We start from the raw sequence: 14,932 nt of genomic DNA on the forward strand, positions 1-14,932 counted from the left end.
GCAGAGAAATCGCCACTGCCCCATCCCTGGTATGCAGTCTCTGAAAGCCGCAAAGCTGTGCAACTGCAGGATTTGAACCTGCGAACGAAGTAGACTTGACTGCCGAAGTTTGGTCCGGAGTGTGCTGAGTGAGTACTTGCAACCCTTACCGGTGGCCCCTGGCGCATCCATCCATTTTTACGCACAAGTGTCCCCTGAGGGCCACTCTTCTTTATTGAGGTAGCCCGTGCTACTGAGCTATTCCCAACTCTTGGATCCTGTTCTGCCCTCTTGGGGAGACCCTCCTTGGATAGTGGGAAATTATTCTTCACTGCCTCACCCACCTTCCTGACTCGCTACAGCCCCTGCAAGAGACCCCTTTTTGGCTGAACTGCACGATCGCGTGCACCAGCACCGAAAGTAATTTTGAGCACAAGGCTCCACTCATTTTAGGGATTGGAATGCCTCTCAGTGTTTGAATAGTGAAGGACTGCCTAAACGATATTTGCATTGTATGCTCCCTTTCTTTACAGGTTGTGGACCCTTACTGTGTACTATTTATTTAGGCCATTGGTGACTGTATATATGTTTAATAGTAGTGTTGTGTTGGTTCAGTTATTACTGTGGAGAATTGCTTTGTGTATGATTTTAAAAGGCCTTTAGTAAATGTATATGTATTTTTGATATATATACCTCTCAGAGAGTAATTTGTAGTGTCATTTACTGTGTGTGCTCATTGTGGGCTTTCGATTACCCACACCCCTCCTGAGACCTAGTCTTGACTGCCGCCAATGCTACCTTGATTGGTCTGGCTTGTCCAGAAGGTTACCCTGTTCCAAGAAACTAGGCTGACCTGAACCTTTGCCCACCAGGTCAGAGTTCAGAAATCCATCTTAACATTAATGTTGCCAGGTCTTGAAACTTGTGTAGCGCTGTCCCCTGATGGGTCAGTTCGCCCTGCACGCGCCTTGCTGCAAGGATCTCCTGTTTGGTGGTAAAGAAATGGACTCGAGAAAATTACGTCAGGTGGAGTGTTTGGTGACAGGCCCCTTCAAGTGCCGTAGTCTTGAGTACAGTCTAGGAGAAGCAAGGGCTTGTCGATCTCAGGCAGAAGTGCTTGGAAGAAATCTCCTATGTAGTCATTCAAAGCTTGGTCCGATATTGGCATAAGACACACCTCTAATTCTTAAATTATTCCTCTGGCTCTATTTTCCGTATCTTCCTGTTTGTTTTCCATCGTTTCGCTTTTCTTTTCCAACAGTTCAGGTCTATGGTGCTGGTCTGCCATTGTGGTTGAATTTTCTAATACATGATCCTCTGTTTCTCCCAGTGGTTGTTCTACTTCTAGAACCCTTTGGTCCAGGCGATCCAGCTTAGTTGCAATTTCAGACATGCAAGTGCGAAATTCTCTCATAATATCTAGTGCAAAAGCCCGAATATCTTCCTTAGTGGCTAACTGACCTGCATGGCAGTCTGAGGATTGAGGTACAGATTTCACCATTTCTGCTTTTTTTCCCCTTGTCTGAAAGTCACAACATTTTGGATATGTCTGTGTTTTTTTCGACTGTCTATGTTGCACAGCTAAACAGGGTTTCTTCCTGATATTGGTGCTGGCCAATCCTGCTGCAGTTTCTACCTCTCTGTACCCTCCCAGGCCCTCTGTACGGCCTTGGCTTCTCATTTCATCACTAAAACTCAGGACATCCTGTTCACCCTCTCTTCCTCTTCCTCTCCCCCCTCTTCTCTTCCTTTCCCTTGTTCACCCCAGATGATGTTTCTAGACAAGTTTGATTTTATGAAAGTCTTATCAAAACAGGCTTTGCCCTGTTGACCCAGAATAATCAAGGACCACATCGACACCCTTGCTCCCACCTTGGCCGATTTCTGCAATCACTCCTTTGCCACTGGAACCTTTGCCTCTCCCCTCAAGCACTCCCATGTGCACCCCATCCTAAAGAAGCCCTCTGCCGTTCCTTCCTTTCTGCCTATCGCCCGATCTCCATCACTTCTTTCCTGGGCAAACTCTTGGAAAAACTGGCCATCTCCAAGCTTAATCTGCACACTGAATCTGTTGGTTGTCTCCACAACCACCACTCTGTCTTCAGAGCAGCCAGAAGCATGGAAACTGCTGTCCTGAACACCCGTGAAGACCTGCTCTCTAACCTTGATTCTAACCTTCCTTCTGTCCTCATTCTCCTCAATCTTTCTTCTGCTTTTGATACGGTCAACCATGCCATCCTGCTCAATCGCCTCCGTGATAACCTGGGTATCACTGCTCAGACCATGGCCTGGCTGACCTCCTTTCTCACTGACCGACCCTCTCAGGACCAACTTGGGTCTTTCCTCTCTTCTAGCTCTCTCTCTCTCTCTACTTGTGGTGTTCCCCAGGGGTCTAACCTTTCTCCCTTGCTTTTCAACCAATACCTGGCACCTCTTGCCCAACGCATCGTTGATTTGTGCTCCAACTTTGTGTGTTACGCGGATGACACCCAGCTCTTTCAGGCTCCCCTCGGCCACCTCTTCTCCTTCTCTCATTCCAGATTGTCTGGCCACAATTCAGGAATGGTGGGTCGAGGAATTATCTCTGCCTTAACGCTAGTAAGACTGAGATCCTCCTCATCGGAACACCTGCTCCCTCATTTCCTCTCTCTATGGCCGCCTACTCTAGGCCCTCTTCCTGCTCCTACCCGTGAGGCTAAGAACCTTGGCGTCATCTTCTACTTCACCCTCTCCTTCTCTCCCCACATCTCTGACGTCTCTAAGAGTCAAACTATCAGCTGCACCTCCTCCGTGGTATTCTTCCTTTCCTCACTTTCACCCAGAAGCTCACTGTATCCAGAGCTCTGGTCCTCTCTAGGCTGGACTACTGCAACAGCCTCTTTCTAAATCTTCCTGCCTCTACTCTCTGACCTCTACAACTTATCCAGAACAGGACTGCAAGACTTGTCATTGGCCTCAAGCACAGGGATCGTATCTCTCCAGCTCTGAAATCTCTTCACAGCCTCCATGCCTCGTTCAAACTTAAGCAGAACCACCTCCGGTTCCGGAAGCAACTCAAGACCTTCCTCTTTGCTTCTGATTTCCCTCTGTCTCTACCCTGCTGATTTCCCGACTGCTCCACACACTTGTCTCCTGGCTACCCTCTGCACTTGGGCCCAGGCTCCTGCATGTTCAGTTGCACTTCGCACTGCCACCCGGCTCCCCCAGCACTTGTGGTCTATATCTGCAACCCTACAGTCCCTTCTCTCTGCACTTATGAGCTACCCGTTAGCTGCACTTTTTTGATTAACTTGCACTCCCCCCCACCCTCCACTCAGGCTCTACTTCCCTTCCACTTCCCTGCACTTGCGTGATCTAAATGACACAAGGCCTAGTAAGATTTTTGTTTTGTCCTCCCTCTGTTTCCCCCTCCTTGTCTTGTCGCACCTAGAAACTCTTTTGTACAGGCGCTTTATAAATGCCATATCATATTATATCATTGGGACAGTTTTAATGTGATCTGATGGAAGCGTAATTGCTTTGTGTGCCGATTACGTAATGAGTTTAACTTGCATAAAAGGAGAAAAGGGGAATCGCAACAAGGCAACAGTCCAGACCGATGCTTTGATGACCCAGCACTTCTAAAAAGTTTCAAATTAACCATGCAACTAGATAACCTAGCTTTGGTGTTAGCCAAAATGTGTATTTAATGGAAGTGGCTCCCTCCACCCTACCCCCATTTTCACCCCCTGCCCCTCTATTCCGGCAAGATGCTCTCCTTGTAATGCCTAGTGCGCCCTACTGCCTTCACAGACTACTTCCTAGAGGTTCCTGATCTTAAAATGTCCCCTCGCACTGTGGTCAATTTTCGAAGCTCTCACTTCATGGACTTTCACGCCTTTCTTTTTTTCTTCTCAGTCCCTTTACGTCCATCTCCACACTCCTCCATCTGTGACTTACGGGTATCCCTTCCCTCCTCAATACTCTACTTCTTCCCTATGTACATCTTTATCTATGTCTCCTGGTGCCCCTCTGCTCCCTATTTGCCTTCCTCTCGCTCCATGTCTTGGCCTTACTACTGTGAGGGGTCAGCAATGCGAGGTGGAAAACTGTTTTATGATTGATTAACATATACCATTTAATTAAAGAATAAATAAAGAAAAAATGCCTCACTGTCCCTACTCTGTTGAGGATGTCCCTACCCAACTAAAACACATTTTTTTAAAACAAAAGCGAAAGTGAAACACTCTAACACAGTATGTCTGGCCCTCACACTAAACATTAAATACAAAGAAAATATATGGCAATTCAATGGCATCAACAACATTCACACTTTCTTCAACATCTCAATACCCTGTGGGAGAAGGTGGGATATCCTTCCCTAGGAGTCGAGGTGAATTCTGCCCGAATGTTCAAATAAGAAACTCCTTGTATGCAAGATAGTCTCAAATCAACTCTTGATGTTACAATGTCAAAATCAAGTTTTGATAACCAAGGTTCTGAAAGAAACCAGAGGGTATTCTCACTCCTAAACCCCTTGTATCCTCTGCGCAGGTGGCCAGGGAAAGGCCATCACTCTTGGATCCCTATCTTGGGGACGGAGAAGCGAGGGAGGATCACCTGGGTGGAAAGTCCTTGGGGACTGGGAGTGGGTGCTTTTAGGCCAGACATGGTATCCCCCTTTCCCTGTTGACCAGCCCAACCCTTCCTCAACCTTCATAGGTTATTTTAAGTCAGTTCCCCTTTGTTCCCCACATATGACCATTGACAGTACTGGGATGAAGAAGAGGCAACTAAGAGCAATGAAAACTATGCTCTTTTACCACTCTGGTAGTGGGACGAGTAAGATGCCTGCTAAGAGCTGTAAGGATCAGGCATGCCCCTTTGATTGTGGTCAGGCAGGGCTAATTGGACAATCACAACTGCAGCCTGTCAAGGAGGGTGTGTATTCTGAAATACTTTGAAGGGTCTTTCTGTGAGTAAGGTTTGTTTTGGTTTCATAATACTGTTGCCCAGAGCCGCAGATTTCCTGTGTGTTTCAGATAATATCTTAATGACAATCAGCCATTTCCTGTTTTGGCAAATTACAAAGATGTTCCCTTTCAAAGGACACATATCCCGTCTCATCCTACGGGATCTCCTCACCACCCTGGGCCACGTCCCCTCCCAGGTGATCCTCCCGCAGTAAACCCCCTCCAACCCCCCAAGGTCAGGATCAGAAAGTGGCTGCCTTTCCCTGGCCACCTGTGAGGAGACTTTAGGCAGGGTGTCAGTGAGGTTTCTATAGGATTGTTCACACTACACTCCCTTCTTTACTCTCACTGCCTCTCCTTCTCCCTGCCTCTCCCTCTCCTGATGTTATCACACTCTGTGTTTTCCTCTCTCTTCCCTCTCCTTCCTCCACCTACTCCCCACATCTCCTTCCTTCCACCACTACCACTTTTGACCACACTCCCACTACCTTCAAGTCTATGACACTTGCTCTCCTCTCCATACAGACCTCATTCTCTTTAACCCTCTACCCCTCTCTCCCTGTCTCTCTCTCTCGCTCACTAGACTCTTACTCTCATTAACACAACACTGCACACATTACATTACCTCAATTGGTACCACTCTACCACACACAATACCTTACTTGCACTCTCATAAACCTTTGCTACAATTTCTCCACCACTCGACTCCATCAGCCCACCCCATTCTATGTCTCCTCCAGGCTCTCATTAGTTGTTCCTACCGCATTTCTAGTGTGCCCAATATCTGGCTTGCTTTTACCCCTGGGGTTAAGACTGATGTGCGTGGTCAGGGCGCCATTAGAGTAGCCACTTTATTTTTGCCTTTCTTGTTATCCGTCACTGGCTGGGTTTCCTGGCCCCATATGGCTGGGGTCATTCTGGAGGAGAGGGTTTGTGCAGCTTCTGCTGACCAGGTTATTTCCGCAATACGGCTGCAGATTTTCTTGGTTGGGCTTTGGGAATTTCAGTGAGATGTGGTTCTGTAACACAAACAAGAGACCTGGCCAAAGCAGAGGCTGTTGGGTATTGCGGTGGGACAGTGATGGCAATGATTTTATGCAAAGGCAGTGCCCTGGTAAGACGCCTATCTGAGGTTGAGAGGGGTGCCTGCTCCCCTTTGACAGGGTCTTGACCCTGTCACACATGCAATCACTTGAAGGAGATGTGTTCACCATAACCCCATCGCAAAATGTGCCCAATAGATATTTGAGCAGTATTTACACAATAACTAATTGAAAATGAAGTAGCTATGAAGTTTGGATGAGACTTGGCACTAAATCTGTGAGCATCGTTGAGGATACTAATCCAACATAGATTTAAGGTGTAGGCATTGACTTGCCACTCATACTCACTTTAGATAAGGAGACTATAGGAAAACATGTTCATAATGTATGGAAATTGAATAATGAAATGTAAAAAGAATATGCCCGGGGGGCATAGATTATCTAGCCAGACAAACAAGGACTCCAGAAATCTAATGTGATTATTTTTTCAGACACGTGTGGCAAATTACTATGGCAATCATGAATGGTGCATATGGTAAAGATGCACTGTATATGATCCCTGATTGATAGAAAGATTTATTTGTATGCTATGTTAACTTTATGAATTGATAGGCATGTTGTGCTATAATTGTATTTTTGAAATAATAAAAGTAAAAAAAAAACACTTAAGAATAGGAGAATTATCAGTAGCAGAATGGGGGTCAACACAGAGTGAAGATTAAAAAGTGAGGGACTGGAATGAGGTGACCATAAAACACAGCAGCAGAGCGAGGGCCTAGGGTGCTCATAAGCAGAATAGGAGTGATACTAGTACAGCAACAGTTTGTGTGGAGGGAGTGTGGGCACAGAGCATAGCAGTAGAGTGGTGGCGTCCAGCAAATACAGGAGCAGAAAGCACAGTAGAAAAAAGAACTGAGCCAAGTGCTCCACTGCAAGTTGGGGATCAAGAGAAAAAAGGAGCAGACTGATGGTCAGGTTGTACAATGCCAGAGATAAATAGCTCACTCTTACAGTGACAAGTGCTTCAAATGCAAGAGGATGAAGAAACTATCTTACACTCAGGACACATTTAAACTGAACTTTGTGATGATGACAATGAAGGTTAAACTATAACAATATGGAACAGTCGTTGGTACCTAATGGATGCACAAGTTCAAATGTCTTGTAATATGAAATGTCAGTACCAGGTGCTTAGCTTTCCCACTTTGTACAAAGCTCATTTTTCCTTTGTTTTAGCTTCCAATTGACAGTAGAGATGTTTGATTATTTGGAGTGGGAGTTGAATCTCTTTCAGACAGGTGAGTAGGACTTATTCTACTTTTGACATTGCTTTGCTTGAGCTTGATTACATTTGTTGGCAATGAGTGACACAGATGATGTTTTTCTTCAAGTTTAACTTTGTCAATAAACCTCAACAAATTCCATTTCGTTTATCAAAAAGCAAATAAATGCATAGCACATTGTTACAAATTGCACTGTGAAATCATCATCCGTGCAATGAATACCTACAAAGCAGTTTTAACTATGAAGACTCCTGCATGAACACATTGTGTAATGAAGTGATTTGTCAGTTCATATAGTCTAGGCGGTAGGGGTAGGTGCTGATCTTGCGATCAGTGACATTTTCCTAACACTTCTCATGTCAGTTGACTGCATCAAACTTGGCTCTGCCCATTCTCCTAGCCTCCCCAGGGTCTTCTTTCTGGTTTTTACCCATGTTCCATACTTGCATCTTGGCACATTGGTGATGTTCCCCTGGTTGTTCATATAAACTGTATGGGCATTACAAGATTACAGATGATATGGTCATATATAGTGGGCTAGATATTGTTTGGTCACTTTTCAGTTGCCCATTGTTGGGCTTGCTGTTTAAACAGCCGGGGAGGAGGGACGCCCACATCATGGGCCATAAATTAATTTTACTTTTATATTCAGTCCCCTTTCCACCATACTTTGGGACATTCTGTCCTGCTGTGACAGGACCAGATTTTGTTTACAATCCAAAACAAGCCTCCTCATACTTATGACTCAGGCCGGTTCACTGTTTGGATGCATGCGTATACTGCAAAACCCTCTCCGTCAGAACACCAGGCCGGCAGCTCTTGCGCTGGGAGCTGCTCCTTGGTTGGCACCCTGTTTCCCATTTCAAATAATTAATTGATGAAAATAATTAATTCAAGAAAGAGAAGTCATTTTTAGTGCACCCTGCGGTGATGACCTCTTTCCAGGGGCCCTTTGCTCTGGCAGGGACTAAAGTGGTCCTTGCGATAACAGGGGAATCAAAGGCTCCTTGTTAAGAGGCTGACTTGGGCACCGGTGACAACCCAGGGTATGACCGCTCCAAGCCGAACACCAGACTTGCTCTAAAGTTCTCAGTTTTGGGGTTTCCTATTCACTGGCAACAACACGGTTTCCTGATCGGGTATTAAATCTTTGATAGATTCTGCCGGGGTCGCTGCTTTTGGGTTAAATTGTCAGCTCGCTCCATGCACATGTGCCATGTCTGTCAATGGGACTGTCCCCTACCTCCCCCACTTGACGCCCCTCTGCGATTCTAGGCAAAGGCTTAGGCCTCCAGGTTGAGCAGGCCTTCCTCGGCTTAGATGATACCTGGGATTCCCCTGAGGTTCCTCACTTAGAGGCTGTCAGGGGTGCATACTGTCCTTCTGTGGTCGAAGTGGGTGGGGTCGGTTGGGAGCGATGCGCCTCTACTTTTTTAAAATAAGTTTTACTGTTCCTATACTTTTATCTAAAAAAGAAACCGTTCCGGAATGGTTCAGTTTTAAAATAAAAGTGAAGGAAGAAGTTTAAACTTGCACTTCAGTGCGCTGCACTGAACGTTCCCTCAAGCAGCAGGTGCATGTGTTTGAGGGTTTGTAATGTGCGTGGAAGGGGGCATAGCGATGGTGTTTGTGGGGAGCTGGGGTAGGCCAGTAGGGAACATAGTTCCACTACTTCTTTTCATACACTTCGACCACTGCTGCCCTTAGAAAGTTTCCTGAGGCATCACACCTCACCAGGCACACACTACTCCATCCTTACTGGGGCCTACTCTTGTGATGCATGTTAAATGTGGGCACCTCAGAATGGCTTGCAACCAGCGCATCACTGAGGCAGACATCTTAATTATTGCTTCAGCTATTGTTGGATCCTCAGAGCCCAGTGTGGATTGGCATCGATCCTCACCAAGTGGTTCCATAAGGAAAGATCCTCTTGCCCTTCAGGTGCAGTGTTCGGCACTCACAAGGAAGTAACTGCTGCCTACTCCTTCCCTTCTCTGCTGCACTATGTAGATCATTAGATGGGATGCTCCTCCTGGCAGCCTGATTTAGTGGCTTCCGAAGCCAAGCCTACCCCACCATCTCAGTGCCTCAGCCTCCAGCAGAGGATAGGTTTTTCTCTATGTTCCATGATCATATGTATTTAGCACCAATGGGTTCATATTTTAAACATCTATTCAAGGAGATGTCAGTTCGGATTCTAATAGTTATCCCCCACCACCCACAAGTACTGGAACCTGCAGCTCGTGTGGTTGATTCTCTCCTTTGCTACCAAAGCCACCACTTCTTTCCCCTCTTCCATCACCACCTTTGTCCGTGGCAGACCCTGATAGCACTTCTATGGCGTATGCAGATCAGAACAAGCTTGTTCCTTCGCTTGCAGATGAAGGGGACAATGAGATGCCCTCATCAGCAAGGTCATGGCGTTTCTTGATGTTCCCCTCCCTCATACCCCCAAAGCGAAACCAGAGATCCTTGCAGGGGCTCTTTCTGTTAAGGCTTCAGAGAGAACAGTGATAGCTTTGCAAAAAGATGTTTTAGCCAAGGCGAAAAAGGTTTGTGGTGAGCCATAATTCAACCCAGCCTGTCAAAAGCAGTTTGAAGTTTGGTAATGGCCTGGAACATTGTGGCAAGTGTCTGAATTCCTCTTCATAGCCGTCCTCATCAGAACTGGTGGCTGCTATCCTTGACTCAAAATCCTCTACTTCAACGTCCTCTTCTGCATCAGTCCTAGGCATGGATGACATTGGAAGACTTCAACAAAAAGGCACAAGAAAAAAGAAATGCAGTATTGCGTTTGAAAAAGAAGCCGATGGAAACACTCTTTTGACGCTGTAGAGAAAAAGCTTTTGAGAGAATTGGCATTCTGAAGCAAATTCCTACCAGCAGACAAGTGGCCTGGTTTAGAGTAGGTCTGGTTGGATGCTAAAATAATTGCTCAGGAGATGTTAGAATCAGTGGTACATAACATAAGTGCAGGGGCTACAGGCATGACACTGGTTTCTGGAATCGCAGGCCCGACTTTACGCTACCAAATTCACAAAGAGGCAAAGATAAACTGTTTGACCCTTAGTGGGAATGGGGTGGACTTATTCCATAGTTCCACCGATGAGCTCACTAAGAAAAAGGCAAGTACCTTTACTGCAAAATATTTGCCAGTTTTAACACAGCAGCAGCCCTTCCCTGGTGCTCCTCACCAGGATTTTCATTTTGCATACCTGAATTACAAGTCCAGACACACTCATCTTTCCCAAGTCAGCAGGGAAAACCGCCACAAAATCATGCCACAATCGTTTTGTTTGTCTGTCCTCTGCTTCTTCCAGCACTGGTCCTGCCTTAGGGAACAAGTTCAAGGGACTAACATTCGGTCCCATTTCACTTCATCGGGGATTCACATGCTGTTCGTGTTTGGGCCTGGAGGACCAAAACATCTGATAGGTGGGTCCTTTTAGTGGTAAATCAGAGCTTCCCGCTTTCTACCCCCTCTCTTGCATGGAAGGGAACTGGAAGCCTCTATAGACGTTGTCCATCGACCCACACCCCGTTCCTCTTTCGCAGAGTGGTCCCAGGTACTATTCCTCTATTTATTATGCCAAAACCCAATCGGGGTCCCCCTGAGCAAATTCCCTTAATTAAAATTCAATATTATCACACTTGAACATTTTTGGTCAATGCTCCGACAGGGGGACTGGCTATATATGTAGTGGATCTAAATGATTCATATCTTCAGAACGCCCATTGGGCCTCAACATCACTGCTTTTCTCGCTTTTCACCAGAGAATCTCCACTTTCAGTACAAGCTTTTGCCATTGGGCATGTGCTGTAGTCCACTCTTCACCTAAACGGTGCCGGTAGCAGCTCGACATCTTCGCCTTCTAGAAGTCCACATTTTACCCTATTTGGACAACGCCTCAGGCAGCCAAGCATTCTAAGCTGCTGCTGCTGGACCTCCTCTTCGGCCTAGATCTCTCAATGAACCTCAAAGTCGTCCTTAACAGTCACATAGGATAAGATATTTATAAGCTTCTGCTGAAACACTTCCTTCGCCAGGGTCTTCCTACGCACGCAGGATTTCAGATATTTTTTTCGACAGAGTCCTTGTTTCTAAATCACTCCTGTTACTGCAAAATGGTTCCAGAGGCTTCTGTCCTTGTGGTCCTCCTACCCTAGCTAAAGATGCATCAAACTAACTATTCCTTAGAGCCTAATGGTCGCACGTTTTGGATTCTCAGGCCAAGTCATTAAAGTTCCAGTACAAATTAATAAAGCCCTCAAGTGGTGATGGTCTTGCAGGAGAAATCTTACAGTCTGGGCCTCTTTAGTTTACAAGCAGAGTACATGTACTTGAGTAACAGTCCATGTTCCTAGCTCTCAAGGCCTTCCTTCCGGTTGTCAGGAGCCGTGTGGGTCTCCTCTAGCATTTCTGGGAGTTCTTTTAAGCATGTGGAATGAAGAGGTCGCCTCTTTGAGCTTGCTGTTAACAGCAAATCCTGAATGGCCGCTTCCCAGTGTTGTTTCCCCCACTCGTGAACTCCCCAAGTGGATCTTTGAGCATCTCACATGAACTAACTTTTTTATTTAAAGGTTGGAGAGCAGAGTGTTTTTTAACAAGCAATGTCTCATTTGCATCTCCTGTGGGAGACCGGTCCAGCTTATGCCTTTTCCCTCACCCCCATATTCACTGCACAATTCAGAACTTTTATCTGACAGGGCATTGTTCCATGATGCTGGGCTGTGAGGATAGCTCGGGTGCAGCACGTTTGTGTTGGACGCGCGACAACTCGGAGCAACACAGGTTCGAATCCCATTCCATTCCATGCTTAGAGACTTGTATGTGGTATTAAGCACGTAATAAACGTTTAATTAATGCTGATAGTCCCTTGGTGGCGGGCTTGATGTCAGATTTAAGGCCTGGTGTCCCTAGCAGCAGTACAGCTGATCCTGCTGCTCTTGTGGAGTGATCACCTGATCCATAGGGGCCGGGAGGGGGGCTTGTCAATTACATCCCTCCATTCAATGCCCTATGCAGCCTGGTTCCTGATGAGTTGACTTCAGGTAATTGAAGGGTATCAGCAGAGAATATGCAAATCATCCAGGCAGTGAGGAAAGATTGTGCATGCTCAATACTAGAGCAAATTCACCAGATTCTGATAATTGCCTCTTAACAGGTGGAAGATCCTATGCGCTCTCCCCTAGATGATATGTTGATCTTTATTTTAAAATGTGCGTTTTGGGGTCTTCAGATGGACTCCTGCAGAACGTACTTCTCGGCCATAGGGGCCTTTTGCAGTTTGGAAGCCTCAGCTTTTTCAGTCTTGAATCCTGTTAGTACCACTTCAATTGCCTGTGTTATCTCTCCCACTCCCCTAGAAAACCAGTCAATCCTCAGTGGAATCTTAATATAGTTCTTGCAGCCATCGGTCATAAACTATTTGAACCAACAGCCACCCTGGATATTAAGCCAGTGCTATGGAAGATTGCCTTCTGTGGCGATCACTTAATAATGCCATTTACAGAAATTACAGGCACTCTTTCTGAAATCCATTGATGGTATACCACAAAGACAAAGTGGTATTACAAATGCTTCCTTCTTTTGTTCCTAAAGTAGTATCGCAGTTCACCTTCAAATATGGGATTTTTCTCTGCTTAGTATTTTCTTGCATCCTTCCCAATATGTGGCAATGGCAAGGCCCACACGTTTTACTTGGACAGGACCAAAGTCTTTTAGACTTCTTCGAGACTCTTGGTCACCTTTGGGAGCACTAATAAAGGTAATCTATTTTTATAAAGGTTCCATTCCCTGATGGGAATCTCTTCCATACTTGAACATTGGTGTATTCAGTAACTACCCTCTCTTAAAGGACTTCCTGCTCATGCAGTTTGTGCTAAAGCAACAACAATGGTTTTCCATTGGCATGGTCCATCGGATGGCATTGCTCAAGGTGCTAATTTGGCCTTTCTCAGCATTCTGCAAGCTGTGCAACTTGGATGGTAGTTAGGGGCTCATTGCCATTTCAGTAAGCTCCAAGATCACCCCCTACCCACTGCTGGATTCAGTGCTTGGAAATCTCCAGCAGTTATGGAGGAAAGTGGGGGACATATAGTAAGCAGTAAGCCATAATAGTAATAAGGTTACTCAAAGTAGTGACTACTTTACCCGTATTGCATGGTCCCCTTTCCATCAAATACCTGCCCTACTTACCCTCTCAAATTTAGCAACAGACAGAGAAAGCGTAGTTGGGTGGAAAAGGACTGAGTTGTGCGAAGCCTGGTTTGTGATTTTGGGAGGCATACCGCAATAGTAGTCCCATGTGTTCGGCTTCGCTAAAAAATAGAATTACTAAATATTTTGGAGTGCTACAAAAAAAGCGTTCTGGTCCTGTCTCGATAGGACTGAATGTCCCACAAGTATCCAGGAAAGGGGACTACAGTTGTCACTATGGAGGGCAACATGTTTTTTCCGGCCTGTACTTCTCTCCTGCCATCTAGGATCAAATAATACGTGAACTGGGGTGGCCGGGAATGTAGTAACACCTAGGCTAAACATGTATTGATGCAGCCGCAAACCTACCACAGGGAGCAGAAAAGTGCAGAGGTGTAGCCGACAGCCTGACAAGCCAGGTATGAGCTTCGATGGGGCGAGCAGAAGACACTCATAGCCATTAATACTGTAGCTAAGGCAATAGCTTGACTGTAGGGTCCTAGTCCTGCCCCAAGCTAGTGACTCCAAGGCCCGGGAGTGGCATCAGGAGGATTCTTATAATCTAAACTTGGCTCCCGCCACATGATATCGGACCGCCCGTGCTGAACCTGAGGCCAGCCTGGGGACTCTAGTACTTCCCTACCTCATCATCCCAGTGGGGCAATCCATCTATGGATGAGTGGACTTGGTCCATATCCCTTATGAGGCCGTGCAGGACATATTGGCACAACCATTTCCTATTGTGAGAGCCTAAGTCTCTTTATGCGTAGACCCAATCAACCAACAGGAGGTCCATAAGACTCAAAGAGACAGATGCTAGTGCAGGCAAAGGAGGACGTTTGGGACAGCGATGACCTATAAATCACTCACCTCGACATACGCTGTTTCCTCACCCATGGTTGATAACACGAGACTGTGCAACTGGCGTAGAGATTGCTCCACCTTGAACGAGGTAAGGGTTTGGAAAACCCACAATACCGCTGGGGGAGGTGAGACTCACACTATTGAGATGGACTTTGAGAACCAGCCCAATTGGAGGGTTCTGATCAGCTATTCTAGTTATCATTAGGATAATTGACAACTAGATCTAACCAAACTTTCAAGGGATTGCAACAGAGGAGTAAGGTAAGACCTCAGGAGCTATAGGAGTGGTGTAATGGTACAATGAGCCACACACAGACCACTCAAATCAAATTAGGCAGAAGTACAAAAATACTCTTTTGGGACATTCAACACTCTAGATTGGTCGAATCCAAGTTAACTAGTCCTAAAATAATCCTATGCATATAGTTGATCTCGCTAGAAATCACCCACACTTTACATTAATAAACTGTAAAAAAGTTTAGCAATAGAAAACCAGTAAACGTGTGCAGGAAAGTCAGATAGAAGACCAAGCGAAGAATTTACGACATAAACCCAGCCTTATTATTATAAGTTCCTTATCACTTAAAAAGTCCTTTGCTGCTAGGTAAGTAG

The 14,932-nt window shown here is 45.9% G+C and overlaps 1 protein-coding gene across 3 annotated transcripts in view; it reads left to right on the forward strand.

The window, feature by feature from the left end:
• The window catches only part of HIP1 (huntingtin interacting protein 1), a 1,552,273-nt gene that overhangs the window by 399,856 nt on the left and 1,137,485 nt on the right, over window positions 1-14,932 (forward strand). For all 3 annotated transcript variants that reach the window (XM_069614772.1, XM_069614774.1, XM_069614773.1), the window contains exon 7: window positions 7,211-7,272. In XM_069614772.1, coding sequence (XP_069470873.1) covers window positions 7,211-7,272 — 62 coding nt within the window. The remainder of the gene's footprint in view (window positions 1-7,210; window positions 7,273-14,932) is intronic.

Source organism: Ambystoma mexicanum, chromosome 9 (genome assembly GCF_040938575.1).
Source record: "Ambystoma mexicanum isolate Mex_15411 chromosome 9, UKY_AmexF1_1, whole genome shotgun sequence".
NCBI lineage: Eukaryota > Metazoa > Chordata > Amphibia > Caudata > Ambystomatidae > Ambystoma > Ambystoma mexicanum.